Source organism: Pleurodeles waltl, chromosome 5 (assembly GCF_031143425.1).
Source record: "Pleurodeles waltl isolate 20211129_DDA chromosome 5, aPleWal1.hap1.20221129, whole genome shotgun sequence".
NCBI lineage: Eukaryota > Metazoa > Chordata > Amphibia > Caudata > Salamandridae > Pleurodeles > Pleurodeles waltl.
This window is the reverse complement of record NC_090444.1, coordinates 1,348,569,272-1,348,585,040: the sequence shown is the minus strand read 5'-3', so window position 1 is coordinate 1,348,585,040 and position 15,769 is coordinate 1,348,569,272. Positions and strand designations below refer to the sequence as shown.

General features: G+C 44.0%; 1 protein-coding gene across 3 annotated transcripts in view; it reads left to right on the top strand.

Moving 5' to 3' along the window:
* DOP1A (DOP1 leucine zipper like protein A) overlaps positions 1–15,323 on the top strand; it is a 694,260-nt gene extending 678,937 nt beyond the window's left edge. For all 3 annotated transcript variants that reach the window (XM_069235613.1, XM_069235614.1, XM_069235612.1), the window contains one exon: positions 14,860–15,323. In XM_069235613.1, coding sequence (XP_069091714.1) covers positions 14,860–15,165 — 306 coding nt within the window. In that variant the 3' untranslated portion in view covers positions 15,166–15,323. The remainder of the gene's footprint in view (positions 1–14,859) is intronic.
* The last annotated feature ends 446 nt before the right edge of the window (positions 15,324–15,769 follow it).

Genomic DNA, 15,769 nt, shown 5'->3' with positions numbered 1-15,769 from the left:
GAATGAAGCTTCTGCTAAAATAATAAAATTATTTTTTTCTAGCCTAAAGGGCACAAGCTGCAGGCCTGTGGGTAAAATAACATGCCCATAAAAAGCTGCTAAAATAACCTCACAACAACATTGCATTGGATCTGTTCCTTCCTCTAACATTTGACCATGAAAGAACGGGCCAGCAGTTCCAGACAATTGATGTAAAGAGCTCTCTTGTGTTCTGAACATTTTCCTCCGGTGAAGAATTCCCCAACCCACTCAGCTGGCATCGGTTTTGATTACCAGGTCTGGTGAGACCCGAAAATGGTGCGGCCGTTTAATGCCTACACGTGGGCTAACCACCAGAGGATCCCCGTGTTTGCCTTGTCCATTAGGGGACCGCACTGAGAATACATCGGGCCTTTATGGAGGTGAGCGATCTGGATCCTTTGAAGGACCATGGAGTGTAGGGGGCTGAAAAAGAAGGCTTGGACGGAAGAGGAGTGAAGCCCCACCACTCTGGCAATCTGATGAAGGGATGTAGTCCATTCGCCCCGTGTGCAGGTCAGTTTATGTCTGATCTTGGCCACACTCCTGGAAAGGAAACTCTGGGTGGCCTGGATGGAATCCACTACAAACCCGAGGAAGACAATGGATTGCGTCAGTGTTAGACCTGACAACCTTAGGGTGATCATCCCCCAACTTTCTGCCTGCCTCCCTCCACTTTTATGACACTGTTGCTGCTGGTTTTAGAACTCTGCACACTTTACCACTGCCAACCAGTGCTAAAGTGCATATGCTCTCTCCCTTAAACATAGTAACATTGGTTCATTCCCAATTGACATAATTGATTTACTTGTAAGTCCCTAGTAAAGTGCACTGCATATGCCTAGGGCCTGTAAATTAAAAGCTACTAATGGGCCTGCAGCACTGATTGTGCCACTCACATACGTAGCCCCTTAACCATGTCTCAGGCCTGCCATTGCAAGGCCTGTGTGTGCAGTTTCGCTGCCTCTTTGACTTGGCATGTAAAAGTACTTGCCAAGCCTTTAACTCCCCTTTTACTACATATGTCACCCCTGAGGCAGGCCCTAGGTAACCCATAGGGCAGGTTGCTATGTAAGTAAAAGACAGGACATATACATTTGTGTTTTATATATCCTGGTAGTGGAAAAATCCTAAATTCATTTTTCTACTACTGTGAGGCCTGCTCCTTTCATAGGCTAGCATTAGGGCTAACCTCATATGCTGTTTGAGTGGTAGAGTCTGATCAGAAAGGGGTAAACAGGTCATGCTTAGTATGGCCAGAATGGTAATTGAAAATCCTGCTTATAGGTGAGGTTGGATTTTATATTACTATTTTAGAAGTGCCACTTTTAGAAAGTGAGCATTTCTCTGCACTTAAAATTCTTCTGTGCCTTACAGCCTGTCTCCAATTCACGTCTGGGTTGGGCTGGTTGACAGTTCCCTTGTGCATTTCACCCAGACAACCACAAACACAGGATGCTCAGTCACACCTGCACACATCTGCATACTGAATGGGTCTTCCTGGGCTGGAAGGGTGGAGGGCCTGACACTTACATTTCAAAGGACAGTGGCCTGCTCTCACACAGTGGACTGCCAAACCCCCTATTGGGACCCTGGCAGACAGGAGTGTACTGAAAGGTGACCTTGTGCACTTCAAAACCACTCTTTGAAGTCTCCCCCACTTCAAAGGCACTTTTGGGTATATAAACTGGGTCCCTGACCCTACCAACTCAGACACTTCTGGACCAGATCCTGTAACCTGTCAAGAGGAGCTGCCTGGCTGCCCAAAGGACTCACCTGGACTGCCTTGCTGTTGTCCTGCTCCCTTGCTGGCCTCTGAATTTCTCTCCAAGGGCTTGGATTGAGCTTTTCTCCTGTTTTTCTGAAGCCTTAGGGCCAAAAAGACTTCATCTCTTCAAGGAAACTCCTTGTGTGCCGAAACTTGATGCACAGCCTGCCGGAAACATCGCACAGCCTGCCCTGCGACGAGAATGTTGCCGCACAGCCGAACCGGAACAATGCAGCCCGACTTCCTGAGTGAAGAATAGGTGGAGCGCCTGCTGTGTGACAGAAAATTTGATGCATTGCCTACCGGATCAACGTAACGCCTGTGACTTTGTCCCGCATGCCCAGGATTTCCACGCATCGTCCCTGGGTGTCAAAAGAACCCCGCATTGCAGTGAGGACCCAAGACTGTGCGCCGGAGAGAAACAACGCATTGTCTGTGTTGTGTCGGAAAAACCAACGCACACCTTATTTTTGCCACGTATCTCCTCACCTACTGTCTCCGTGTGTGTAATTATGACGCTAACAATGTACTTTGTGCACACAAGAGACAACTGTTGATTTTTAGGAATTAAGACTCTTCTTAACATTGCAAAAGTGATATTTTAACTTGTGCTTATTGAATCTTCACCGTTTTGACCTTAATTTAACTAGATAAATATATTTTTTTCTAAACCTGTGTGGTGTATTTTTGTGGTGTTTTCAAAGAGTTATTGCATGATTTATTGCACAAGTACTTTACACATTGCCTTCTAAGTTAAGCCTGACTGCTCAGTACCAAGCTACCAGAGGGTAAGCACAGGATAATTTGGATTGTGTGTGATTTACTCTGACTAGGATTGTGGTCCCTATTTGGACAAAGGTGAATACCTCTGCCAACTAGAGACCCCATTTCTAACAGTCGGGATAGAACTGATTTGTTTTAATTGATGAGGAAACCCAGGGATTGTAGTAGGGAGACTGCCCACTGAAGATGCGTCCGCAGAATCGAGGCATTTTGGTTTATGAGCAAGAGGTCATCTAAATACACTATGACACAGACACCTCTGGCCCGGAGGTATTCCACCAGAAGTCGAACGAGCTTGGTGAAAAACCACAGGGCCAAGGACAGTCCAAATGGGAGGGAAGAGCACTTGCATGTGGCGTGACACCACTGGAATAGGAGGAAGTGCCAATGCATCAGGAATATCAGGACCATCAGATAGGCGTCTTTTAGATCCAGACACACAGCATGCCATTAGGAAGGAGATGAATACCCTCTATTTTGAAGTGTTGGTAGACTAACCACTCTTTCAATTGCCTGAGGTTGATGACTGGGCGTTTCCTGTTGTTGCATTTGTCCACCAAAAATAGGATGCTAAGAAGCCCATATGGATGTGGGTAGGTCTCAACTATAGCCCCTTTGGACAGGAGGTCCTGAACCTCGGATTCAACTAAGGAAGGTTTCTCTTTGGAAGTGTAGGGGGGGGTCTTTGGACTGTACAGGAGAGCTGTAGAATTCAAAACAGAACAAGCATGTAGGACCAATGCATCGGACGTCAGAAATTTCCAGTTGTGGGTAAAATCTTCCCTCAATCTTACATGGGGAAAAGGGATCAAACTCACTCTGAGAGGTACTTTGTGGGTGTCCTCATCTGGACCCTGCTTTAGTGTCTCAATGTCGAGATTATCTGCATGTGGGCTAGAACCCACCAAATCTTGTCTAGTCCTGATACTGGGCCATTCTAGAGGCTTGACCTCAGAGGAGGCTTGTTGCTGTCCACGGGTACCCTCTCTCACGGCCCACCCTGGTAAAAACGCAGGGGTTAAATATATTTTGTTTATAGGAGAATGCGCTTTGTCCAGTGAATTAAAGGTAAAGATGAACTTGCTATGCTCCTTTATAAAAGACTGCCTTGTGCCACTGGGCTGGCCTCAAAGGTGACCAAGTCTCCTAACTCCTAATTTTTATCAGTAATGATCTCCTCTGTTGATAGAGCTCAGTTGGCATTCCCAAGAATTATCATTGTCCTCTGCTCCCATTCAGAGAAGATCTTTAGATTCAGGGAACCAGAGGCCTTGGCAACCTCTGCCATGTCCAGTATTTTCGTGTGTGATCCTGCCATAGCCACGTTTTTGTCCTGGCAGGATTGCCAGGACCGGTCCATACCCTTCTTAGTGTTGCAAATGTATTTGGCAAGGAAAGTCGCTATGTGTGAGTGGATCTCTAGGGTGAGGGATGCCTTACCTGCCAATGATGGACTGGGGCACTCTGCCTTGGGGCAATTATGGACCTCCTTGTCAAGAGGCTTTCTCAGTCTCTCAGCCATGTAAGTGGCAACCTTATCAGTGGGGGGCAATTCAGAGGAGCGATGGTGTAGATCATCAGGGTCAAGCGTGTCTGAATCTAACCCTGAGGCAGGCTTGTTTTCTGCATCAGTTGGTTTCAGGATAGGGTTAGGGCACCAGGGTCTCTATGGATCTGTGTATCCCCATCTGAGGGGGTGAATCATCGTCATCTGGGCTTAGGGGGGTCGGGTGAAGGTGCTAGGCTTGTCAGGACATGGGGAGGAGAGGTGGGAGCAATGAGGGGTTTGAGGGAGTTATGCCCTAGGAAAGCATGTTTAGGCAGTCAAAGGTGTCTAAATCCAAGTATGTGTGCTACCTACCTGCAATCTGGGACATCTTGGGTCCGCCCATAGGTGTAAGGGTAAATGATCCCTTAGGTTCTGCCCTCAGATCGAGGGGTCGATGGCACTGTGCTGTAAGGTTAACAAGTTTTTGTTATAGCCGTGCCATGTCTTCCGAGACTGCTTGATGGATGGGAGGCATCTACGATGCCACATAAGTTATCGTTAATGGGAGGTAGGTAATCCCTTCTTCCTCCATGTATGAGTTAGGAATCTCCTGCATGTTAGGAGTGGAGGGGGCGGGTACCTGAGCAGGCAACATTATGAGGGAGGGACACTAACCACCCTTTGATTGACAGAGCTGCAAAAATTACAGGTAGGTAACTTCTTTGTTGAGGCAAACCTGTTAATTGTATTGTGCATAATGCAGTATGAGCCTGGGTGCAGTGTCGGCCAATGCCCTGTACAGGGCTACTTGCAAGCGGAGCGAGCGTGGGAGGAGCGCTAAGGTATGTAAGGTCATTGACCTCAAATACCGATCTGGGCATATCACATGCACAAGCGCAAATTGAGGGAAATACTTTATGGCTCTACGGACCTCTGTGGCGAGGCGTTACACTCCAGGCCCCCGGGGCAGACACAGGTATGTGGCTGGCTGTAAGCACTGATACGACTGCAATGTGCAGAATGCACAATTTTCTAGCTATCGCGTTTAGAATTTTCAATTCTATTAAGGACACGGAGGCATGGATTATGCTTCTCTTTCTATGCTTTAATATTCTTAGCAGCCAATTAGAAAGAACTTCTTTAACAAACCACATATCCCATTAACCCAACTATAACACATGATCAACCATAGAGACCAGCCCTATAAAACCTTCATGACGAAGAATCACTTCCTCTTTCTTTGCGAGATAGACACAGTTAATGCACTGATGCCGAAAGTCTCACAAGTAAAATAGAACCTTAAAGTCCAGGCAAACAAAACCAAACTTCTGGATCATGAAGCTGAACCATCTCATCAACGATCTGGATGAAGTCTGAATCCCATAGAGGAGTCCCAGTTGCTGAAGAAGGGGTCAAACATTTGTCCTCTTGACCTAAAATCAGAAAATGGAGAAAGAATAGCCGTAAACACTGCCTTATAAACAAGACAATCAGAAATGTATAACTTTTTTAAAACATTTTTTTATATAAACTGTACAACATTATAATCAGGGTGGAAGTGAAAATAACATCAATAAATTTGGAAATATATAATATACAATGAAAAAGCAGTATAAATGAAGATATTCAAACAGTGGATGGGATAATCCTCCCCTCCGTGTCCTTAATAGAATTGAAAATTCTAAACGCAATAGCTAGAACATTTTACATTCAGTGTCAGGACCGGAGGCTCCAATTATGCTAATTTAAAGCCTTGCCTTTACCACTGAAGAAATATCCAAAATAGGTTTATAATAGAACCTTTTAAACGTGGAATCAGAAGACCAATCTGCAGCGCTTAATATATCCTCTAAACGAGAACCAAGGGCAAAGGATTTTGATGCCATAGCACCTCACTCAAAGTGCGCACCAAATTTGGACACATCAATGCCAGCCTCCGACAAGATCCATTTCACCCATCTAGCTAGGGTTGCTGAGGAGACTGGCCGAAATGGTCTCTGAAGTGAAATAAACACTTGGCCCAGCATATCGGATCGAAATTCGGCTGTACTCACCTCATAATCCTTCAAACATTGCACTACACAAAGCTTGCTATTATCTGGAAATGCCGAGTAAGATACCAACCTGGAATTTCACTTTGTTCTCCAGGATATAACAAACGATACCTCTTCAGAGGAAAAACGCCTTCCTGCTAAATCCAAAGCCTTGACGTCAAATACACATTTACAAGAGATGAGGCAGAGTAGCATGGTGAGCTCATGCTTAGCAGAAAGTTGTTTCCTGGATAAATATTTATTGGAGGCCAGGAATCTAAAAATCGCAGCACGACATTAACATCCCAAAGTTCTGAATATTTAGGATGGGAGGATTCAACATTCTAATGCCACGTATCAACTTACAAACAACAGGTAATTGACCCACGGGTCAACCCCTCTATTAAGACATGGCCGGCAGAAATTGCTGAGCAAAAATTGTTAATAGAATTATGTTATCCCTGACGCATCTAAAGAAGCCAGAAATTTCTATATCAGGGAGCAATCGGCATTAAAGGGATCTGAACTCAGTGAATTACACCAACTACACCAGCTCCTCCAAGCTGAGGCATAACGTTTACTGGGGGCCCAGGATTGATTGATTGAATTCTTGAGCTTTATTCTAAAGGCCTGGGAGACTCCAGCTTTGCCTGAAAGTCACCATGCTAGGAGAGAGCTGTCCGATAGAATCAAAGGATGAGGAGACCCCACTGGGTCCAGGAGTAGGTTCCAACACCAGGGTAAGAGGCTGGGAGGGACACAGGCCAGTTCCATAATGATGGGAAACCAGATTTGGGCTCTCCAATACGGGGAGATCAACACCATTTCTCACTCTTGTTTCTGAAGATGTGCTCAGACCCTGGGAATCATCAGGAACGGAGGAAATGCATAGAAGAGGAATGGGATCCAGTCCTGGAGGAAAGCAACTGTCGCTCTCGCTCCTGAAGCGAAGAGGTCAACATTGCAAGGGCCCCACTTCCGCATGATGGCTCTGAAAACCTGTGAATATAATCTCGAATCACTGGCATCCTTCAAATGCCGGGGGTGCCAATCCACTATCCCATTCCGTTGACCTGGAAGGTACTCCGCCGTCACCGAAATGTGATTCTGGAGACAAAAATGCCAAAAGTCTTTGCCAATTTCCATCAGTAATTTGGATTGTCTCCCTTCCAGCTTGTTCACATAGTGAACTGCTGAAACATTGTCCATACGTAGAAGAATGCAGCATTTCGCTTTGTCCGCTGTAAAGCTGCAAATTGCAAAGGATCCCGCTAAGAGTTCCAGGCAATTGATATGAAGCGATAGTTCCTTCTGGGACCAACGACCCCCTGTGGAGATTTGGCCACAAGGGGCACCCCAACCCCACGGACTGGCATCCACCTCTATGACTAGGTCCGGGGTTGGGGTGGTAAGATGGCCCGCCGTTCCATGCTTCCATGTGTGTCAGCCACCAAGAGATTTCTATTCTCACTTCTTCTGATAGGGGAACTAATTGGGAATAGGACAAGCGCTTCTTCAGGTGCATGATCTCCAGGCGTTGGAGGGACCTGTAGTGTAGAGGACCCGGGAAAATCATCTGAATAGAAGAGGCTGGAAGTCCTACTAGTCGAGCCAGAGACCTCAAGTTTCATCTTGGACAAGGCTAGTCTCAATTCTCTCTTGATGCTCTTCACTTTCAAAGGAGGAAGAATAAATTGGGCCAAAGGAGAATCCAATAAGAAGCCTAGGAATTCTAAAGATTGTGTAGGTGCTAGGGTGGATTTTTGAACGTTGATGACAATCCCTAATTCCTGAAGGAGAGAGATAGCCCATTCCAGATGAATAACTGTTGTTTGAGGAGACTGGGACAGAATGATTATGTCATCCAGGTAAATGATAAGACAAGCACCCCCGGATCTTAGAGATTCGACTACCGGCCTCATCAGCTTCGTGAAGCACCCCTGAGCTGACCAAAGAGAGAACCTTGAATTCATAAATCTTGCCTTCCCACCCAAACTGGAGGAAGTGTCTGTGAGGAGGAAAGATAGGAATGGAAGTTGGCGTCCTTCAAATCTAAACGTTCCATCCAATCTCCTATGCGAAGGATGTCTCGTAGCAAATGGATCCCTTCCATTTTGAAATGGCGGTAAAGAATCCACTGGTTGAATTCCCTCACATTGAGTACTAACCTGGATCCGCCTCCCTTCTTGTCGACCAGAAAGATGGGGCTTACAAACCCCCAGGAATGAAGATCAGTTTCTTCTATTGCATTCTATGATAGAAGAGAAAGAACCTCTTTTTGAATGAAAATCCAATCTAACTGGGAAAAATACATCGTGTTGGGGAACGTTAATTGCTGTGGAGTCTTGAAGAATTCTATCTTGAAACCTAGAACAGATTCCAATACCCAAGGATTGTTGGATATATTTTGCCAACTGTGGTAAAATAGCTGAGTTTCACCACCCAAAGAAACCCCAGCCCACGGAATAATCCTCACCTGAAGGTTAGGAGTCCTGGATGGCGGCAGCCGCACCCCTGAATCTTCCTCTACGGAAACGCCCTCTGAAGGACCGTCTTGAAGGGTAGAAGGTGGAAGATTGGTCTTGATAGCCACCTCTACCTCTGTGGCCTTGGAAGCTGTCTCCGGACGACTTTTGATAACCGCAGCCAAGCGCTTGCCCCCTGAAGCGTCCGGCCTGTGCAAAAAGTGGGCATAGTGCTCTCTTAATCGAACCCTGAGCCTTATCCAGGTTGGAAAAAGTGCCAACGAATTTAGAGAGTTCTTTAAGGAATGGAGCTCCAAATAAAAGGCCTTGAGCTGCTGGTCCCTCTTCGGAGGATGCAAGGTCCGCTAATTTCAGGACCAGCTTCATCAAAATAGAACAGCGTCGTTCATTAGAAATCGTGCAGTTGTTATTACCCAACAGACAGATCGCACGTTGTTCTCAACCAATAAGGGTTTCAGTATCCACCGGAGTATTGGACTCTTTTGATTGATAAGCCAATTCTAGAATTTTCATCAAGGGACCTGACAAGTCTAAGAGCTTATCCTGACAGGATTTCCAAGCTCTGTCGATTCCCTTTTTTGGGTCTTTAATATATTTCTTTAAATAAGTCACCATGGAGGGGTCTACCTCTGGAGTTTCTGCTACCTTGTCAGGGAGCTCAGGTCTGGGGTACTCTGAGCGCAAATGTTCGTGCACTTCCTTGTCAAAATCTTGTCTAATGTGAGACTTCACATAGTCCGCTACCTCAGAGGGGGGGCACCCAAGCAGTAGACCTGGGGTGGATAATTTCTCCTGGTTCAAAAGTTAAAAGTTTAGCTTGTTTACTAGCTGAGGTATGATCGGTTTTTGCCTTGCGCTTGTGTGGAGGTTGTGAATCATCTTTCGAAGAGCTCTAGAGAGGATGAAATGTCAAAGTCTTCTGTTAACCCTTCTGCAGGCATACTGTAAGGGCGTTCACTAACTAAGGAGGCTGTCAGTTTCTCAAAAGCTTCAGAGTGAATTTCTTTAGAAGGTAGTGTCGTGGGAGTGACTCTAGGCCCTTCAATCATGCCCAAGGTTCTGTTCAAATGAAATTGTCTGTACTTCGTCATAATAATTGCTCTCATCCCCCTCCTGATATTCCTCATACAAGATTGGAATGAAATAAGGGTAAACTGTTAACCAATCTGACCCAGAAAACAGGGTCACCAACTGGGTATGGGGGGCCCCCAAAGGGAATCAAGGGGGAGCTTAGTAGGAGTTTACCAAATATATTTAAAACCTCAAATCAGGCCGATTAATTGGAGTGTGGAGGGAGCACCTGAATACAGCTCTGGGCAAAGCCTCTTAATATTTCACAATGCTGATAGAGCTCAGTCTGTCAGGGTGTTCAGTGGGAGCAATGGGGTCTTGATGGCAAGGAAAATCCCCAAATTAATAATTTAAAATCCTTCCTCAGAAGGCAAGGCCGCGCAGTCCTCACTCCAAAGCAAATAACTCCTGCTCCACCTAAATGCGGGGTGGCAAGCCGCACCCGATGTAGTCACAGATAAATACAGTTAAATAAACATGGAGCATGAGTGCGATTGCAGTAAAATACATGAATAAGTCAATAGGATAACACGCTTAAGGTAAAATGACTTAACTGGCTGCGGAGCAGCAAAGAAAGAGGAAGTGACTCTTTGTCATGAAGGTTTTATAGGGCTGGTCTCTATGGTTGATCACGTGATATGGTTGGGTTCATGGGATATGTAGTTTGTTAAAGAAGTTCTTTCTAATTGGCTGCTAAAAATATTAAATCATAGAAAGATAAGCATAATCGGAGCCTCCGGTCCTGACATAGAATGCGATCTGATCAGCGGCTCGACTCAAAAGGAGAACCCAGGCAGCTCTAGCGGTCAGAGGACCACATCACACTGCCCCGTCATGCCTCAGCGAGGGCAAGCCGCATAGAAGCGGTCATGCTTCTGCGGAGATTACTGTAGGTTAATTACCCTTCAAGTGCAGCCACAAGTGGCAAATCAAGAAATACAATCACAATAATAATAAAAACACTAAAGAAAATTTGGCCCGCAGGCCTAGCACTTATCTGAAGGCTGAGAGGAGCAGCGAAGAAAAAGAAGACGAGGTTACAGAGACAAGGGACTATAAGGGGGCAAGTGTACTCTGATTGGTTGGCTTGTAATGAACTTTTTACTATCCCAAGTGTTCACGGAATATGTAGTTTTGAGTTTAATGGTTACACATTTCAGTTGTTAAATTAAAGCGAAGAAAGAAAGCATAATCCTTGCTTCCGGTCTTGACATGGAATTCAAAGTGTCAAAGTTCTGATGTGCCTATTTACCAAAAATAAATACAATACGTAATTACTCTTAGCGTCAAAGTTTTTCTTTTAACAAAGAAGTTTTTAACTCTCCATATACAATTCATACTGATGCAGCAATGATCAATATAAGGGCAGTCTGTAAATGGGAAGAACACACAAGTATTTGGCAATTTAAGAACTTATTGTAGCTTCTATTAGAATTGATGCTTACAGAGTACGTGAACAGTAATACTGATACTTACAGGCTATCCCATTGGATTTGTTAAGCGTTCAAAGGCTGATGTGTGTTCAGTTGAATAAATCTCCATTTTTCAATCCATAACGGAAAATAGAAAGACACTCCTAGCGTTGAAGATGTGTTTAAATTGAGACATGACAGTGCAACTCCCTGCTCAAACCAACCATGAATCCACACTATGAAAAACTCCCGTTTCAAATGTTATTGCATGACGGCATACCTCATCTTTTAGACGGAAGTCAATGTCTATTGTCCTGCATTTATCACCTGGTTATCGGTGCTGGTCTATTCAAGAGATAAATGGTATCCCCCTAAGATTGAGAAAAAAGATGTGTTACTAACAGCTCTTGGGGAGTGCCCTAATCTTTCTATAAACCAGTAGGGGACACGCAAGTAAATAGGGCAACCATATTTCTGCCCTCCCCCAGCATTTAAGGAGTTACTATCTTCTTTCAACACATTTTAGGTCTGGCTTAGAGATAGCTTTATCTATGTGTAGCCTCTTGAAATATTAAATAATACATCATAATAATTATAATGATATTAAAAACAGGAAGAGACTTTTGGTGAGCCCATTGCAGCTGTTGCTGTATTGAGGTGGATTATGTGTCTCAGTATTGAGGTCTACAATATCAGCCTTCACAAATAACACTTCTGAAGTGTCGACTGACACTGCAGCATCGAAGTAAGTATAGTTAAACATAGGTTTTCAATTCATATCTCCACATCTACTTACCTTGATGATATGGTGGTAGTTAATATTGTGGATATGGTATTGTTGCAGGTTGGTATTGTGACCAGCCTAGAATGGCACCCCCCCTCTATCCTTGAAGTGTAACTCACTTTCTGGATAAGCCAGTTCCTACTCTTTGAGCAAGGTATTCATTTAGCCCACTTCAGCGTTTGACTTTGTTGTCAGTGTCAGTCACAGCCATTTTATGTTTAGAATACCAGGCATTGTTAATAATTGCATTTTAATGTTTTGCCTGATTTGGCAGTTCTGGCTGGACTGTTTCTATTTGAGCAGGGTCCAGACTCATAGACAGATTTGCATATGGCTGGTTACAAACTGAGGTGGCATAGTGTGCAAAATAATGATTTATGGGAATGCAACCCCGAGTAACTACCAGTAGCTGAGATTAATTCAAGCATTCCATCCATCACTTTTAGAATACTTTGATTTTGCATTGGGGTGTAGGTGGTCACCCCAGGGGCAAATGAGTCGACCTTGGGACACAGGTTTTCAGTATAAAGCCCAAAGCAGAAGGTACTCTATCAGTTTCAGTGTGCCACCAATAAAACTATCACATTACAACAGACCGCTAAATCCACAGCAGATATTTCTTCACTTTCGACTTCCATTCCAAATTGGCCTCTTACTTCAAACCATGTTTGGGTGAGTGCATAATCAACTTCTTTATTCCTCAATACCAGCCCAAAATCACTGTAAACTTGAATCCCAGGGAGGAGAAGCAGCTGAATAAGTTCTGCTGCTTCCAATGCAGACATTTTTTGGGAGTGTTAACTGACTGTAAAATTAGTGCCAAACCTACTTTCTTGGAGCAACCATCTTGTAAATTGGATGGTGATGATCGGGCAGCGGCATTTGGGAACAAGCAGGCTCTTCTGCACACAGAAGCTCAGGATCTGCACCTCATCTTGAGCAGTCACTGAAGTGGCTTGCCAGAATGCTCAAGCCTGCCTACTGCGACCTGCCTTGAAGTGCCTCAAGTAGGATCTACGTTAGTCCAAGCAGCAAGAATAGAACGAGGAACAACAGACTCTCTGAAGCAAGACTGCATCAGCACAAGAGGGTAAGAAGGACCAAGCCCGCACTGGTGGCCAATATCATAGAAGGCGCAGTGAATAAGTCTACCTTTATGAGCTTTGTTTTCCTCCCTAATCTTCTCCTGTTGTCCTCTTATGTTGCACTAAAGATTGTTGTTTCATATTTTATGCCTATCTGTTATTGATGTTTTCTTTTATCCGTATATCACGATTAGTTAATTTGCTCAGCAATTTGTTTTCAGAACTCCTTGATACTGCTTTTACTGTTAAGTAACTAGACATTTAGGAAGGTTGATAGGCTAAGCAGTGTTTTTGCGATGATAGCCACTGTGCAATTTGCACCTGATCTGCTGCAGTGCTGCTGAAGTGATTCCAAAATTAGTAGTATATTGAAGGAATTTACCGAACGTGAATTGCACTGAAAATTACACAGGGTGCCCTCTCCAGCTGTGTTGCCGGGCTAGAGACAGCAGGCACAGGCTCCCAGTCTGCCTGGGAGCACCCTGGCTTGGTGCTGCCGTCCATTCTTAAAGCTGCTTTGAGCAGCGTCAGGATTGGCCGCTGGGCAGGCTTGGGACCTGTGCCTGGAGCAGCGACGAGGGAAAGAGGAGTGGCGGCATCGGAGGAGATACGTTTTTTTTTGTTTGTTTGTTTGGTTTTTTTTAAATGTTCCCCCCACGCCCTATGTGCTCCACACCCAGCCCGCCCCACCCCTTTAGAGGTCAGTGAGCCACGACTGCTTACAGTTTCCATACATTTGAGGTTGTCTCATACCTCTGTTGCATTCTTCTTCAATATCTTATCCTTCTGGACTTGTCTTGCTCCAATTTATTACCCACTGTCCTATAACTAAAATTCACGAACGCACCTCACTCAATTTACTTTTTCTTTTTCCAGCTGAGACATTTCCCTATCTACCATTTTGCACAGTTTGGATGCTTCAGTAAGTCTTCACATCCAGCCAATTCTCTTTTGCAGCTGTAGGTAAAGAGCTTCAGAGGAAAGGCCGGGTCTACTGGCTTTGCCAGCGTTTGTTATTGATGTGCACTTGCTTCGTCCAGGTCAGCCTTGCAGCAGTCTGACTTTCTGATCTTCCTGTGCACACATCAAACTTTCAGTGTTCCCCCTCTAACGTCGTTGAAGTTGCTCCGGTGTTTATAGCATATGTATTTATTTTCTTCTCACTTTTTGATGTCTACTTCAGAATGGCACTCCACGGCACATGTTTTTCAGAAATAACTCCAAAAACTTGCGGTACTTTATTGACTAAGTAAAAGTGACAGACGAAGTATACCAAATGGTCCTGCAAAAAAAGAAAAAAAATGCTTGAGTGCGAATGTATTCAAATTTCAGATTCATTACTGGGTCAGATTCATTCCCGGGCCGGTACCTATTCGTGTTCCCATTTATAAACCATGAAAAGTACAATTCTCACCCATGCAGGTAACACAAGTCACCTCAAAGTACATTTTTACAATTATCTCAATGGAAAATCCGATTGTGGATGTGTGTGCATGAAAAGGTAAATGTGATCAATCAGATCTGAGGTTTACGTGCCTGGTTTCACCATAGCACCGAGCACTCCTGTATAGCGAAATGTGAACAGTTTTAATAAACACTGACCCAGATTTACGAAGTTGTTCCTATGGCCGTCCACGCCTGCATCACAACATATTTTCTGTGAGCAGCTTTGCTTTATTTACGAATTTCCACAATGGGCCCTAATGTGTTAATTGGAGATAGTTAATCTTGAAGCTGGTTGGGCATTAAAGGGCAGCCATTTGGCTGCTACCTATTTCCAGTTTTCAGTAGTAGTACGTAATTTGTCAGGGCACAAAAGTTTGATGATTCACAAATCGTTTCTCTGTTTGAGAATCGAAACCTATGTTTCATCATTTAAACTGCAAAATTACTGTGATCCATATAACCTCATATCGTTTCCATTTTTCAGAAAAACCCAGAGGAAGACAACTCGGGGAGAACATTGGACTGGGAGCCAGGCCATCTGCTGTTAACCATTTACACCATTCGCAGCATGGAGCAGCTTCTGCCTTTTTTCAACGTGCTCAGTCAGGTCTTCAACAGCAAAGTTACAAGCAAATGTACTGGACACTCAGGGAGTCCCGTCTTGTACCCCACTTCATTTCCCAATAAGGACATTAAACCGGAGAGCCAAAAACTGTTTTCGAGCAAAGCCAGGCAAAAAATAGAGGAGATGGTCGAGAAGGATTTTCTTGAAGGTGTCGTAAAAACCTGAGAACTGTAGAGACCTGTATCAGATAGGATCTACATGAAACACGTTTCCAAGTTGTATAGGTTGTTTTTTTAACTTTGTATGTATTTATGTAAAACACATCCTTAAGTTGTACTGTATTTAATTTAAATATTTTATTTGTAAATAAACGCTGAAAATTACGATTCTTTCCTAAATCAATATGAACTATTTGCGGAATCATATTGATTATGACTCCTAACATGTACAAAAGTTGTTATTTCTCTGAGAATCTTCAACAAACATGCAAGATACAGTTTGCAATTTTTTTATTTTGTTCTATTTTTCAACCCATTCCAATGAAACTCTGCAGCATACAATTTTTTAATGAGTGTATGTATTACTATTAATAATTGTAAAATAGCTTATTCTAGCACATTTTGATACTGAATCAAGTATTTAAGCTGTTGCTGTTAGGCAATACCTGTGGTTCTGTGCATCAGCACTGCCGTTAAAGAAAGTACTCTGACGTCGAAAGTCACGGAGTTCTATGTTTACATTTACGATTAATGATTAAGTCCTTGGAAACAAGATGATAGCCAGTTATAATTATAAGGTTACATGCTCGATGGGAATTCAAAAAAACGTG